Below are 14,460 nucleotides of genomic sequence, written 5' to 3'. Positions count from 1 at the left end.
TCTGGTGTGAATACCGAAATGCATCTCCGGATTATGTCTGGTGTGAACACGAAGATGCATCTTCGAATCAATTTATATCAAAATGATTGTGTTTTAGTTAGAAATGCATGAGAAACGTATATGGTAAATTTGGAGATGGATTTCCGAACCAAATTCTGGAGATGGATTTCCGAACCAAATTTTGGTAAAAATATCAAGTGAGACTCACATGTATTTTAGTGTGAAAATAGTGTATTCGAAAATGCCCTTCCAAAATTTAAGAATATTTTTTTAATTTTTTAAGATATTTTTCAACCACATATGTGAAATAAGCAATTCCCACTAATTAAGGTCTTCAGAATAGCCCAACTAAAATTTAAAACAGGATTTGGATATGTTATAACTTATAAACAATCCAATCTCTTGCTCACCCCCTAAAAGGATAAATTTGAATCGAACTCTTGAGAAAATAAATGCTAACTAATAAATAACAAAATTAGTTTGATTCAGTCTTTCTAATATTTTCTCACAAAATCCAAATTTAACCAAACCAATCAAGAATAATTTTGTTTGATCTCATTCAATTTGATTGTTATTTTAACTCTAAGAAGCTTATTTTTAGAAAAAAAATAAAAATAAAAAATTCTAAGGTATTCATAATCTATCTCTTTCCTACTATTTTTGTAGAGTAAATGTCCAAACTGATTATTAAGAAGAAAAAAACATAGACCAACCAACATATGATCCCTTAAAAATGTTACAAGAACCTTAAATTTTAACCAAATTAGTCCATAGATGGTGGCAGCTCCATTAGCATGCCCATTCAACTGTTAGAACTCTCCAAATTATTCAATACATTTTGCAGAGGACACTGCAAAGAGGATCACAATGATTATGAAGTTCAAACAACCACTTACTAACTTATCAAACTGTAAAACTAACTCTTATAGGTTTTTTCCTCATCATAGGCCGCATCGTCTTAGATTTCAAACAAAGAAAACTAATCAGTTCAATTTCAATGTTCTTGCTTTGGAATGTTGAGGTCTTTAAATACTGGACTGTCGACTCCAACTCCCATGGCGTTTAGTCCATTATCGACGTATATAACAGCCCCTGTGATTGCTGATGCTAAGGGTGATGCCAAGAAAGCAGCAGTGTTTCCTACCTCCTCTGTTACAAAAATACTCAAAAGTGTAAGTAATAGCATAACAAAAAGGCGGCAAATGTTTGTTTCAGAAAAAACGACGATCTCGAAAGTAATAATAATATTACCTGCATTTAGTTCTTTCTGAATGGGTGCATTGGTATACGAATAATCAATCATCGTGTCAATGAAACCGATTGCTTTCGCAGCACGGCTTCCCAGTGGACCTACACATTTTAACCGATTAATTCGACACAAGCAAAAATCATATTTGGAGAATAAAGATACTATCAACAACACTAGGTGTTTTAAGCCATGAATACCTGCAGATATAGTATTGACTCTGATTCTTTTCTTTCTACCCGCTTCAAAAGCAAGCACCTGATAAATACAATTTCAGAAACCCGGAGGGGAAGGAGGGGTGGTTAGGCGCACGGAAGTACCAAAATCACGCATATTTACGTACGTAATATCTCAGTTTGTAAAACAAAAAAAATAGGCAAAAACTAAACTCACTCTTGTATCACTTTCCAAAGCAGCTTTAGCAGAACTCATACCCCCGCCGTACCCAGGAATAATCCTCTCAGAAGCAATATAGGTTAGAGATAATGAAGCTCCGCCTATAACAAAAACAGACTGTTGAGAACGAGAACGATACATTGAATGTTGAAGAATCAAAATGTTATCACTCTTAGGTGACGAACGTGCCTGGATTAATGATTGGAAGGAAGTGTTTTAGTAAAGAAATATAAGAGTAACTAGACGCAGACAAGGCAGCTAGATATCCTTTCCGAGATGTCTCAGACAATAGTTTGCTGACCTGTAAGAGAGTCCGTTTTTTTGTTAAAGCTCGAGACAAAAAGTTAGCAAGAAATCTCGTCTCGTTATTGTAATAATGATAATCATAATAATAGTCAAACCTCTGGTCCATTAGCAAGCGAGTGCACAAGTATGTCTATGGTGCCGAAATCGTTCTTAACAGATTCAACAACTTCCTGAAACGAAACACAAATGCATATTAGACTTATGAGAACTAGCTTTATTTAAACGTAAGCTGAGATGTAAATCAGTAATGTAACTGAAATAGAAGCTTACCTTGACAGTCCAATTCTTGGCTCCAGCATAGCGCTTATTAGCTTTTACCTACACAATTTTCACATAAAATAGATAGTGATATGTTTTGTGAAAATTTTATATACTTTTGATAAATTTTATGTAAATCTCTCTTACATCTTCCGGAACATCTTCGGGAGTGTCATAGACTGCATCCAAGGGATACACTTTAGCAATCTCGAACAATGATCCATCTTGTAACCTGCAAAATGGAGACTTACCCTATTAGAAAAATACTTAAATTTGACACTTATTGACAAGGGAAAATCAGTATAGCAAAGTTTAAAAGTTCTACTTGCGTGATTCGTCAAATTTTCCACGCCGTAGACTGGACTCGAATATATTTAGAGCCTACATAAAGATGTTAATAGTTAGTACCTGCATCGTTGTATAAATCTTTGCACTAATAATTTGACTCCAGGGCTGCGTTGTCAATCGTGAATTGTGGAAAAAAAAGCAGTTACTTCAAATTCCGCAACACAACAACAATCTAGTCAAGCACGAGATCTTAAGTAGGATGGATCGGCTTGCTAAAGAACGTAAAACTAGGATCATTACCACGAGACGTAGCATTCTATTGAAGGGAAAAATGGTAACTTCATATATATTTTTATACAGACATACACAAAAACATTACAATCTTGCTTCAGAAAGCTCGATCTTGACCACACTGGTGCTAAAAACGATCTTTCTCTGATCATAACACTCTCCGACATCCTTGGCACGTAAGATCTTATGATCTTACGATTCCAACACTCGATCTTGACTACACTGCACAACAGTACAATAGCCTCTATTTGACAACATTTTGTAACACAGATGAACAATAACAATTTGTTCAAATTCCGATACACTACAGTGTTATAACCGTATTTAACAACAATGCTTCAGGTAGAAAATAAGAATGATCAAACAGGTAACAATGGAATCGTGTGATATTTACTTACAGGTACCCATGTGCCAACAAGAATTTCAGCTCCTGCTTGTGCAAGAGATTTTGCTATTGCCCAGCCATATCCATTGTCATCAGCCACACCAGCAATAAATGCCCTTTTACCTGCACATAATGTCACTTTCAGCTTACGACATGTACACAAGTTGTTTTCAGCTTATTTCCATAAACTCTTCGGAATAACTTATATCAAAACAGTTTGACTTTACTTTATCATTTATATTATAGAAATAGCTTATACGCAAAATAATAGATACGATTAAACAAATGATTCGCGGAAAAAGAAGTGAAACCTCTCAAATCAATTGGCAATCCTGCAACTTGATTGTTTGAGCTGGACTCAGACACTGCCTTCGTTACGAATTTGTCGAATTTTACGTTACATGATGGTGAAACCTGCTGGAAGGGTTTCACCGATGCAACATGACAAACACTTCCTAGTTTATCACATGAACCAACCTTAACCCTGCCTCCAAGAATCACAGAACCTAACTTCTGTGATGAAGTAACCCTAGGTCTTGACATTGCAACCGAAATATTAGAAACCGATGTTGTTGTAGCCATTTCGAATTATCCTAATCTGAACCTAAATCTGCAGAAAAGAACAATTAGATCCAGATAAATTTCCACATTCAAATTCACAAAGACAAATCATAAAAAGTGTTTAAAATTAAATCAAGATAAACACAGAAACATTCCTCATTCACACAGATTAAAGCTATATTTCAGAATAGAATAAGCATTTACATAACTGCTATACCTTGTATTATAGAAATCAAATGGAGTGTTGTGTTTTACCTTTTGGCAACGAAGGGATGAATGTGGAGAGAGAGAAATGAGAGAGTTTGAAACGGTATGTATGAGATGAAACTGAGGGTAGAAAATGGAGGAGTGGAATAAACGAAAAACCTTGGAAGTGTGTGTCGATGGAAACAATGTTGTTGTGTTTTAATGTGAAGTTGTTTAGAGTAGTTGGAGCATTGGGAGTGTCGAATGCTAAGTAGTGGTAAAGGTTCTCAAAGCGGTTTTTCTTTGGGTTTTTGGAAAAAAAATATTTCATCAACATGATAAAATAAAATAAAATAAAAAATATTTTTATTAATTATTTTATTGAGATTAATGTTTATGCACCTTTACGGTTATTCAAAACCGAACCATTTCAATAAAAAAATATAAACCAATCTGAACTGCAAAAAATTGCATTTAATTCGGAATTGTTTTGGTCATTTTTCAACAAAATTTCGCAATTCGAGTTTGCGGTATGTATTTTGAAAACCGAACTAAACTAAATCAACTCATATTATGTTATAATCGAAACTTCATTTATTCCACATTCAATCAAAAACTCAAACTTATTATATCTTAATCTTACAATTACAAATGATTTTCTTTTACTCATACTTAGAGTTTCGGTTTCAACTTTCTCAAATCTCTCGGAATAGTATCACAAATTTTTCTCATCTTCTTTGTCATGTATGTCTCGCCTCTTTTACTTTAATCACTTCTCTCTTTTGTTTTTTCTTTTTTATCTTCTCATTTTTATGTTATTATTTTCTCTTCCAATTACATTTTTATCACATCTTTCTTGTCTAATCTCACATTTGTTATGTTCTTTCTTTTTCAACTTTTCTAATATCTTCTCTCTTCTGTTTTACTATTAACGTTTTTGGTATTGTTTTATTCTACTATTTTTTCAATTTTATCTAATTTGATTTTTCTATATTGAATGAGAGAGGTTTTTGTCTAAATATGATTAGTTATGGTATTATTTGGTAATGTCAATGAATAAATACAAAGTTATGTTGTTCTCTATAGTTGTATGCATGCTCAATAAAAACCTTGTAAAAAACCGAATCAACCAAACAAATCCAAACTGCATTAATTTGGTTTGGTTTGGTTCGATTTTATATCTAAAAATCAACCGAACTGCATGTTTTTTTTCTCTTACGGCTCGAATGATTTTTAACATCAAAATCGTCCAAACCGCACCGTGAATACCTCTATACATTGTTATCAAAACGTTTTATACAGTTAATCCATTACAATCATCCGTTTATGTTAATTTATACGTGAACACAATAAAAGTCAAATTTATTTAAAAAATCAATGATTATAATTAACTTTGTAAAATATCTTTATATTTTCATTGCATTTCAATTAAATTCTTTTTGTATTAACAATTTCTAGTTATACCTTATATTTGATCAATAGGGTGTTTGTTTAAGTTTCTTAAAAAATTAATTTTGATATAAGTAATTTAAAAATTGAAAAAACATAAAATAAGATTGAAAATACTTTTTCTTTTGTGAGAAATTGAAGAAAAAAAAGGGTAAAAACTGGGTATTCAAACTAAATTTTCATTAATATAACTTTTTTATTAAAATAAAATAAAATGATGTTATTCATTCAAATTAAAAGAATATATCGATCAACAACAATACAAATTATTATGTTAAAAATAAAAGAGGTGAGATTGCAAACAAACTTACATCACTCATATTGCATACATATATGATAATGTTTATAAGTACGGTCAAACTAAAGTGTCTAAAATACTCATATCTTCGGATCTACAAAATTGATGATGTTAAAATCATTTATTAAATATGAATTGGATCAGAATTGAAGATTATTTGTTAATTTGAAACAAATGAACGCTACAATGATACGGGAAAGAAGATAATTTCTAGCAAAGAAAGAAACAAATCAACAAAATCACTAGAAAAACACACAAATAAAAACTTGTATATATATATATATATATATATATATATATATATATATATATATATATATATATATATATATATATATATATATATATATATATATATATATATATATATATATATATATATATATATATATATATATATATATATATATATATATATATATATATATATATATATATATATATATATATATATATATATAACTTAATTAAACTAAAAATGATCAAGTTGGATGATTCTATATCAAAATTGATCCTAAATCATTCCTTTCTGGAGTTGAAAATGAGGAAAAGACAAAATTGTTTTTTAAAACAGCTAGGAGAGAGGGAGTGGCCGCTAGAAGTACATTAAGCCCCCCGAGCATGAAGCCTGAAAGGATGAAATGTTCGGACAAAAGAATCCCGGAACACCTTTTATTTTTTGAGGTCGTATACCAACTTGACCTGATCTGGCCAGAGAATACCTGTGGAAACCGACTTGATGACTTGTGGAAGCATGCCCAATCGACCATAATTTGAGAATATCTTTTATAAGATTTATCTATCTCTTTAATAATGATGACTTTAATAGAGAAGTCAGAGAACCCTAGTAGGTTCGCGGACATAGTGAAGTCGGAAAGCCTCAGTGGGTTCTCGGTCCGTGGCCATTGTAGAACTCGGTAGGTTTTGGACCTAGAGAAGTCGGAGTGCCCTAGTGGGATCCTGACCTATTGGCATCGTAGAGCCTAATAGGTTTTAAATATAGAGAAGTCGGAAGACCCTGGGAGGGTCTTAACCCTTTATCATCGTAGAACCCTGATAGGTTATAGACATGGAGAAGTCGGAGAACCCTAGTGGTGTCTCGACCTTTTGTCATTTGTAGAACCTGATAAGTTCTAGAAACGCATAAGTCGGAGAGCCCCAATGGGTTTTGACTTATTGAAGCTCTGTTTTAACCACTCCAATGCTTGGTCTTGTTCTTAGATTTGTAATACCCCGTGTAGGTTTTGAGTAGTATGGTAATCCAATTTCCTTCCTAGTACTCTTATTAAATAAGGTCTGGTCGGCCCTAGAGCATTGAAGGTGGGTTCATACACCTTAGCCGGGATAAATATATGATAATAATTTTTAACGGATCAGAGATTTGTCCTAATCGGACCGTGGTGACTGATTAGTCTACAAGTCTCCTTGTTTTCTGACACTCATTCGACACCTTTGTAAGAAGTCGGTAACACATTAGTTCACTTATTTTACCGTTTTGTTTAGTTATTTGTATGTTTGGTATTGTGTCTCTATTTGTTGAGTACATGTTATATGCATCATCATACTCCATTTTATGTCCTTTTGTGGTAGTTCTTTTGGTTTCAGGAATAAACAAGTGCACCAGAGGGATAAACAAGCAAAACAGGCGTTCTGGGCTCGTCGAGAGAAGAAAAAATGGACTTACAGTAGCCCTGACACGGCCACCCGTGTTGGCCAACACGGGCCGTGTCAGGAGAAGAAGCATGGAAATGGAAAACAGGGAGCTGACACGGGTGCCCGTGTCAGCCTCCCTGAAGGGCGTGTCAAGGCATGGTGTCCCTAAAAGCCAACACAGCCAGACGTGTTGCCTGACACGGCCAGTGTTGGCTTGGGCACTTGATTTTCCAGTTTTTTGCTATTTTTAGCACAGCTTATCCCGGAGGGCATTTTGGACTTTTACGCAAGGAAAATTGTCATCAGGAACTATTTACAATGGATTTGAATATGGAGAAAGAGACTTTTTACACGGGAAAAATTGGAGACGATCAAGATTGAAGTAGTGAAAAGCGAAGAAGAACGGAGATCCTTCAAGAGCGGACGCGATTGAAGATCAACGGAATTCCGACCTTTTTGTAATGTCTCAATTTTATTTGTATCTGATTTGAATAATATGATAGGCTAAACCCCCCAATATCAGAGGGTGTCCCTGAATTGATCATGTAATGACTCTGATGTTTGATTTCCCTTAATACATGTTATTTGATTTTAATTTCACTGTATGATTTGCGTAATGCTTTCTTTTTGGAAAAAATTAAGATTGACGTATGGTTAACGATTAGCAGGACTGCAATGGTTAAGGTTTTCATACAGTGAAACCATAGTAGAGATCACCTAGGACTAGGGATACCCTATGGTTACCGGATTATTGTTGTTAATTTAAAATGCTTGGTTTCATTATAATCACCTAAGGACTTAGAGGTTAGATTGAATACCAAAGGTTTCCCTCCGAGGTCTTAGGGGGAAATAATCTTAAGATCCGGTAATTAAGACAATGTTCAGTATTAAGGAGATATACACTCAAGGGTCATTACAGGAGATTTTTATACACCTTCCTTGGCATATCATATTAATCTGTGAAAATATTTATTTGCTCTATTTTTCCATACAGTGAATTTTACCAAAACAAAACTCTTACTTTTGTTCAATTGAGTGACTGTTACTCCTATATTGCTGCGCAATCCTCGAGACCGATCTTTGGGAAACATCCCTCTTATTACTACATCGGCGAAAATAGTACACTTGCTATTTTTCCGATCAAGTTTTTGGCGACGTTGCCGGGAATTGCCAAATATAAGTTTAAAATCATCTCAATTAAAAATTTGTTGCTCTGCAACTAAAATTTATTTTCCGTATTTTGAATATTTTATTTCGATCATATCAACTAATCTGTGTCTGATATTTGTATGCAAGGTAAGGCCTCAGTTGATTTTCCTTTTGACGGAGAAATCAAGAGAACCTTGCGGGCAAGACTCAGACAAGCTTGATTATCCAGATTGGAATCAGACGAAGAACAAATTTCCATCCATTCAAGCTCAGATTCAGGTTCTGATAGAGAGATCGAAACTATGGCTGATGTTCCACCGCCAGCAGAAAGACTGTTGGGAGACTATGGAGGTGCAAATGCATAAATTGGCAAATTAACTATTGTCAACCAACCAGTGAACGTGGCTAATTTCCAGCTGCACCCGAGTACCATTAATCAACTTGAAAGGAAGCATTTTACTGGAAAAGTGAATGAAGATGCAAACAAGCATTTGTAGAGGTTTCTGACCATGAGCAACACTCTGAAAATTGATGGTCACACTGAAGAAGCCAAGAAGTTGAGAATGTTCCCGTTTACCTTAGTGGAAGAAGCTGAAGAATGATTTTATTCTTTACCTGCCGGTAACATCACAACTTGGGAAGAAATGGAAAAGGCATTCCTGAATGAGCATTTTCCAGCGTCGATATTTCTGCGGAAGAGGTATGGAATTCTGAATTTTAAGCAGAAGGACGGGGAAACTTTGGGAGACGCCTATAAGAGATTCAAGAGATTTTTGGTAGCCTGCCCCACCCATAATATGAATGCAAATGAACAAATGCAGATGTTTGTGAACGGTCTTAAAGTAAAGACCAAACAACTGATTGATACCGCAGACGATGGTTCCACAAAATTTTCAACAGCCACCGGTATCAAGAAGATCATTGAAGCCATTGCTGCTAATGAGCACATGGAGTTGTATGATAGGTGTCAAAGCAAACCAGAAGGGGTTATAGATTTAAAGCTGGAAACTACTAGAATCCGTATTGAAGATACTATAACTGCTGAAGTTGAAAAGAAGCTAAAGGTGATGAATATAAGTACCCGACAGGTGGCATGGGTCCAACTGGCTCCTACTGTCTGTTGTGAAATTTGTAATGGTCTGCACCAAACTGTGTATTGTTTTGCAACTCCTCAACAAGTGGAGGAAATCAAATTTTTAAAGCAGAATAATCCTTTTTCCAACACGTACAATCCGGGTTGGAAGAATCATCCCAACTTCTCATGGAAAGACCAAAAAGGAACCGCTCCTCAAAATGGTCAGTACCAAACTTAATATCAACAACAACAACAGCAACATGCCCCTAAGAAGGCTGATTAGGAGATTGTTGTTGAAAGAATGGTAGCTCATCATGTTCAATTTCAAGAAGAAACCCGGAACTATCAGAAAAACACCACAACATCCATTAAAAATCTTGAAGTCCAGATGGGTCAAATCGCTCAGCAATTAGCATCGAGTTCTCAAGCACAAGGTACTCTACCTAGTGCAACTGTGCCCAATCCTAGAGAGCATCATAATATGAGCGATGTGATAACAAGAAGTGGTAAATCGGATGAAGTTGTCGAGGAAGTGGATGAAGAGGAAGACCAATTGATCGAAGTGGACCTGGAGATTAAAGAAAATGAAGCTGTTAGGGAAGAAGTGGTAGCACCGAAACCTGTTGTAAAAGAAACAGTCATTAAGCCTAAGTCGGTTGTTAAGCTTCTCTTCCCCACTAGAAACAAGAAAAAAGGACAACATGAGAAAAACTTTGAAAAATTCTTAGAGTTATTCAAGAAGCTGGAGATTAACATTCCTTTGTTGGAGGCACTTGAACAAATGCCTACTTATGCCAAGTTCATGAAGGATATCATTTCGAAGAGGCGTACCACCGACAATAACCCAATTATTCTAACCGAAACTTGTAGCACTATTTTGCAGGGCATGAAGATTCTGATAAAGAAGAAAGATCGAGGAGTTGTCACCATCCCATGTACTATTAGAGATAGGTTGTTCAACAAAGCTCTTATTGATCTCAGAGCTAGTGTGAGTCTCATGTCGTTATCTATTTACAAGAAGCTTGGTATAGGGACTGTGCAAGATACCAGGATAACACTCCAATTCGCCGATCATTCAGTCAAGAAACCGTATGGCATTGTTGAAGATGTTTTGGTGAAGATTGATAAGTTTGTTTTCCCGATGGATTTTGTAATTCTTGAAATTCTAGAAGATGAAGAGATCCCTCTCATTCTGGGGAGACCCTTTTTGGAGACGAGAAAGTGTTTAATCAACATAGAAGAAGGAACCATGACATTGAAGGTTTATGATGAGGAATTGAAAATCAATGTTCGAAACACCATGAAAGACAAAGATGATATTTGTACCAGTCACACTAGAGAGGTTCTGAATCAGGTGACGACATATGATAGACCTTTGAATGCACCACTGTCACCTTTGGAAAGAGTGTTGAGTTTGTCCAATTCCGGCAGTGATAAAGAAGAGGACAACAGGGACCCCCAAGTCCTAGCTGTAGCGGGGTATTCGTTACCATTAGAGATATTGACTAAATCCAAGGTAAATCATACAAAGTCGAGTCGTCACCGCACTTCTATTTATCCAAAGGAATGGTTAGAAAGCAAACAAAAACCTAAAAGTTTTAACAAAAACTAGTAAAAGAAATAGAGATCTGGGTAAGGGGGTTGGTTATGCAATGGGAAGGTGTTAGGCACCCAAAACATCCTAGGTACTCCTAGGGAGCCCTTTTCACACTTGTGAAGGTTGTTGTCTTGTGAAAATTTTGTTTGTGCAAACATGATTGAAGAGATGAGAAAAGAATATACAAGTTTATTTACATTTTGTGTTTGGATGGATAAACCCATTGCCTACGTACCATCTTAAAAAAGATTAGGATCAAAACCTCGTAGTTCGGGATAAAAATCTCAAAATGAGTTGGTGAATTGATTGGTCCAAAAGACTTAAGGTCTTTTGTTATCAAAGGGAGAAAACTCAACCAAACCACAAATCCACCATGTGAGGATAACTTCAACATGCTAGTGAGGGGTTAACCCTATAATAAGCATGGAAGACTCATTGCCCATCACTAAGGATATAGGTGAGTATTACATCTACCACAAAGATAACTCAAACCTAATAGCTAAAGGTTATGAAAGATTTTGATTAAGAAGTGGCCTTTGGAACCACAAAAAGAAATTTGGATGGGTTATATTTTACCAATTGGAAGTATATACAAAAATGGTCAAAGTTGACTTAAAGATTCAATTCAAAATAAGTATTATAAGAAGAAAGTTTGAAAATCAAAAGCATAAGGCTTAGGTTTCTAATGTTTGAAACAATAGTTAAATGTTTGCACAAAAAGGGTTTTGGCTTGGGTTAGAGTGGAGAGATGAAGAAGAAGGGCTAAGTCCTAAGGAAAACAAAAAGATGAGGGATAAGAAATAAAACCACACTAGGAGTTCCTCTCTTGAGATCATATTGATGATCCAAGTAGCTCCCATCCTTTGGAACAAAGCAACCACAAAGTATAAGCAAACAAACAAGTCTCATATGAGATCCTCAATGCATCTTGTATCTTCCACTTGGATGCACATGGCAATGGTCCTCCATCCAAGCTCAAATGGAAACTCCTATCACAAAAGTACACACATCAAAGATTCCATGAAGTAAAACAATAATGGACAAGAGAAGGTTTAGAGATTTGGTCCTTTCTAATCCATCTTCAACATTTAGATCCTTTTACTCCCATTTTTGCATAAGGAAAGGTCCTAGAATCCAAGTCCAATTCTCCATTTCTTTGCATAGGGAAAGTCCTAGAAACTAAGTCCATTTCTTTGCATTTGGTCCACAACAATCAAAACAAAACACAAGCAAAATAATATATACACAATTATGTGCTCAAGTGAGCAAAAGGAAAATGGCTTTAACATAAACATGTGCTCAAATGAGCAAAGAGAAAAGCAAATGAATAAAATGTGCAAGAATAGTAAATTGCATAAAAGTAAATTGCATAAAGTAAAAGTTAGGAGTTAATGGTTAGTGTTAGTAGTTAGTGTGCCATAAGGCAAATTTAGCGCTATGTTAAGCAATCGTAATTGGACTTATGTAGAAGTCACAACTATCTGAGGTCGGTCAATAATAATGTAGGCAACAAACACAAGTTAGGAGTCTTGATTAGTGAATCAAGTCCCAACAACTTGCCATGCCAAAAAGAAAATGAGAAATGATCTTGTATTGGTTTAAGCCTTTTGCATGATTTAAAAGACAACCATTCACTTGATCAATTGATCAATATGAATTAGATTTGAATCAAGGAAGGTTAAATCCTTCTAATCAATGCTAACTTATCAACCTTCAACTCATTGATCAAAGAAAGAAAAAGAAGAAAGAAGAAGAAGGAGATGAAGATGAATAATGGAGAATGGAAATGACAAAATAAAATGCATTAAATTGAATAAAATGTATCAATCCTCATATGTTGACCAATAACATTGAAAGTCAAGGTCAAACAATCAAAAACAGAAGTGAGATGAAGATTGGAAGTCAAGAGATGAATAACATATTTTTGGCATTTTTAATATTTAAAAATAAACTTGAATTAAAATATATGGAAAGGTCAAACTTCAAAATCACTTCAAATCAACCTTGAAAGGTCCAAGTGATTTATCCTAAGTTCAACAAGGTCAAACAAAGTTTGACAAAAAAATTCAGCATTTTTAAAAGTCAGAAACTATTTTTTATCAATTAAAAATGAATAAAAATAACCTAATTGAACTAAAATCTCAAATAAATCTCAAATCAATTCAAAAATTGATGAGAATATTTTTCATAGATCCATCATCATTCAAATAGGTTAGGAAAATATTTTTGCATTTTTTGAATATCAAAAACTATTTAAAATGAATTAAAAATAACCAGAAAAGAGAAAATTCACAAAAAATATCAAATGACAAAATAAAAAATATTAAAAATCAGAAATAGAAACTAGAAATTATTTGGGAAATAATGCAATTGGTCCCATATTTTTTGGAATTAAAATGAGAGAGATATGCTTTTTTGAAATAAAAGGAAATAAACAAAATAAAAACAGAAATTAAGAAAAATAGAAAAAGTGTGAGCCGTCTGATGATGATTCATTAATTGACGTGGATCATCACACGGCCAAGAAGCGCGTGTTCACCATACACACGGGTCAAACGCATCATACCGTGCCAAATGAAAAGTCACAACAATGAAGGGACAAGATTAAATATGGAGAATGGATCCAACGGCCAGGATTTGAACTGGACTTGATGAAGCCACCGGAGCCACCGTCTTCTCCGGTGAGCTTCCCAGATTCCGGCCAAGTTGCAGAAAATAAAAAGGCAACCAAAACGTGCGATCTATACATCAATAGAAAGCTGGGATGATGTACACCATCCCTATACCATCCATTTCCCTTCTAGATCTCTATAATGTGAGAAAGCAGAGCTGGAAAAATCTGGTGTTCATCATGAACTCAATGAATTGCAAAAATCAAAAGCATAAACATGATGCCTCTATTGAGAGGACTTCAGCCAACACAAAATCACAGCCAATAGGTCAAAGGATGAAGAGAATCGAAGCAAATACCAGTTGAAGTTCAAGTTTGAGTTCTGGTGATTTGAGCTTGAAACCCTGCTTGCTTTATCAAAACAGAAGTTCAATGGAGTGTGGAGTGAAGGTCTAGAAGCATTAGATCTATGAAAACAACCAAATGAAGTTGAATTCAAGATCTGAATTTTTTTTGAAGAAAATACAATTGCTTCTTTAGTGATGGTTAGGGAACGATTTCAGCAGCATTTCAGGTTGAAATTGGTTGTCCAAATGGAGGGAATGAAGCATGTATTTATAGCCTAATTGGCAAGGGAAGTGTGAAGGAAACCGTGTGCATGAATTTGGATATCACTTGCATGGGCTTGCATGATCATGCACAAGGCCCAAA

General features: G+C 34.8%; 1 protein-coding gene across 2 annotated transcripts; it reads right to left on the bottom strand.

Annotated features, from left to right (window-relative positions):
• Positions 1 to 720: 720 nt before the first annotated feature.
• LOC127127812 (enoyl-[acyl-carrier-protein] reductase [NADH], chloroplastic) lies at positions 721 to 4,231 on the bottom strand. Of its 2 annotated transcripts, none has more exons than XM_051057094.1 (12): positions 3,987 to 4,231; positions 3,482 to 3,780; positions 3,184 to 3,293; positions 2,532 to 2,587; positions 2,354 to 2,438; positions 2,219 to 2,266; positions 2,044 to 2,118; positions 1,832 to 1,943; positions 1,640 to 1,743; positions 1,447 to 1,504; positions 1,252 to 1,350; positions 721 to 1,149 (listed from the first exon to the last, which is right to left on the bottom strand). In XM_051057094.1, the coding sequence occupies exons 2-12, from the start codon at positions 3,750 to 3,752 to the stop codon at positions 995 to 997; spliced, it is 1,173 nt and encodes a 390-aa protein (XP_050913051.1). In that variant the 5' UTR covers positions 3,753 to 3,780; positions 3,987 to 4,231; the 3' UTR covers positions 721 to 994. The 2 variants fall into 2 exon arrangements, with proteins under 2 accessions (XP_050913051.1, XP_050913052.1); XM_051057095.1 differs by having other exon boundaries at positions 3,949 to 4,213.
• Positions 4,232 to 14,460: the final 10,229 nt, after the last annotated feature.

The sequence above is a fragment of the Lathyrus oleraceus genome, chromosome 3, assembly GCF_024323335.1.
Source record: "Lathyrus oleraceus cultivar Zhongwan6 chromosome 3, CAAS_Psat_ZW6_1.0, whole genome shotgun sequence".
Taxonomy (NCBI): domain Eukaryota; kingdom Viridiplantae; phylum Streptophyta; class Magnoliopsida; order Fabales; family Fabaceae; genus Lathyrus; species Lathyrus oleraceus.
This window is presented reverse-complemented; position numbering and strand designations above follow the sequence as displayed.

Excerpts from the sequence above, each read along its gene's own strand:
- LOC127127812 (XM_051057094.1), bottom strand. The coding sequence starts at position 3,752 with ATGGCTACAACAACATCGGTTTCTAATATTTCGGTTGCAATGTCAAGA. Across the intron at positions 2,588-3,183 it reads TTGTTGGCACATGGGTACCT|GCTCTAAATATATTCGAGTC; the intron begins GTAAGTAAATAT and ends ATCTTTATGTAG. Across the intron at positions 2,267-2,353 it reads CCGAAGATGTTCCGGAAGAT|GTAAAAGCTAATAAGCGCTA; the intron begins GTAAGAGAGATT and ends AAAATTGTGTAG.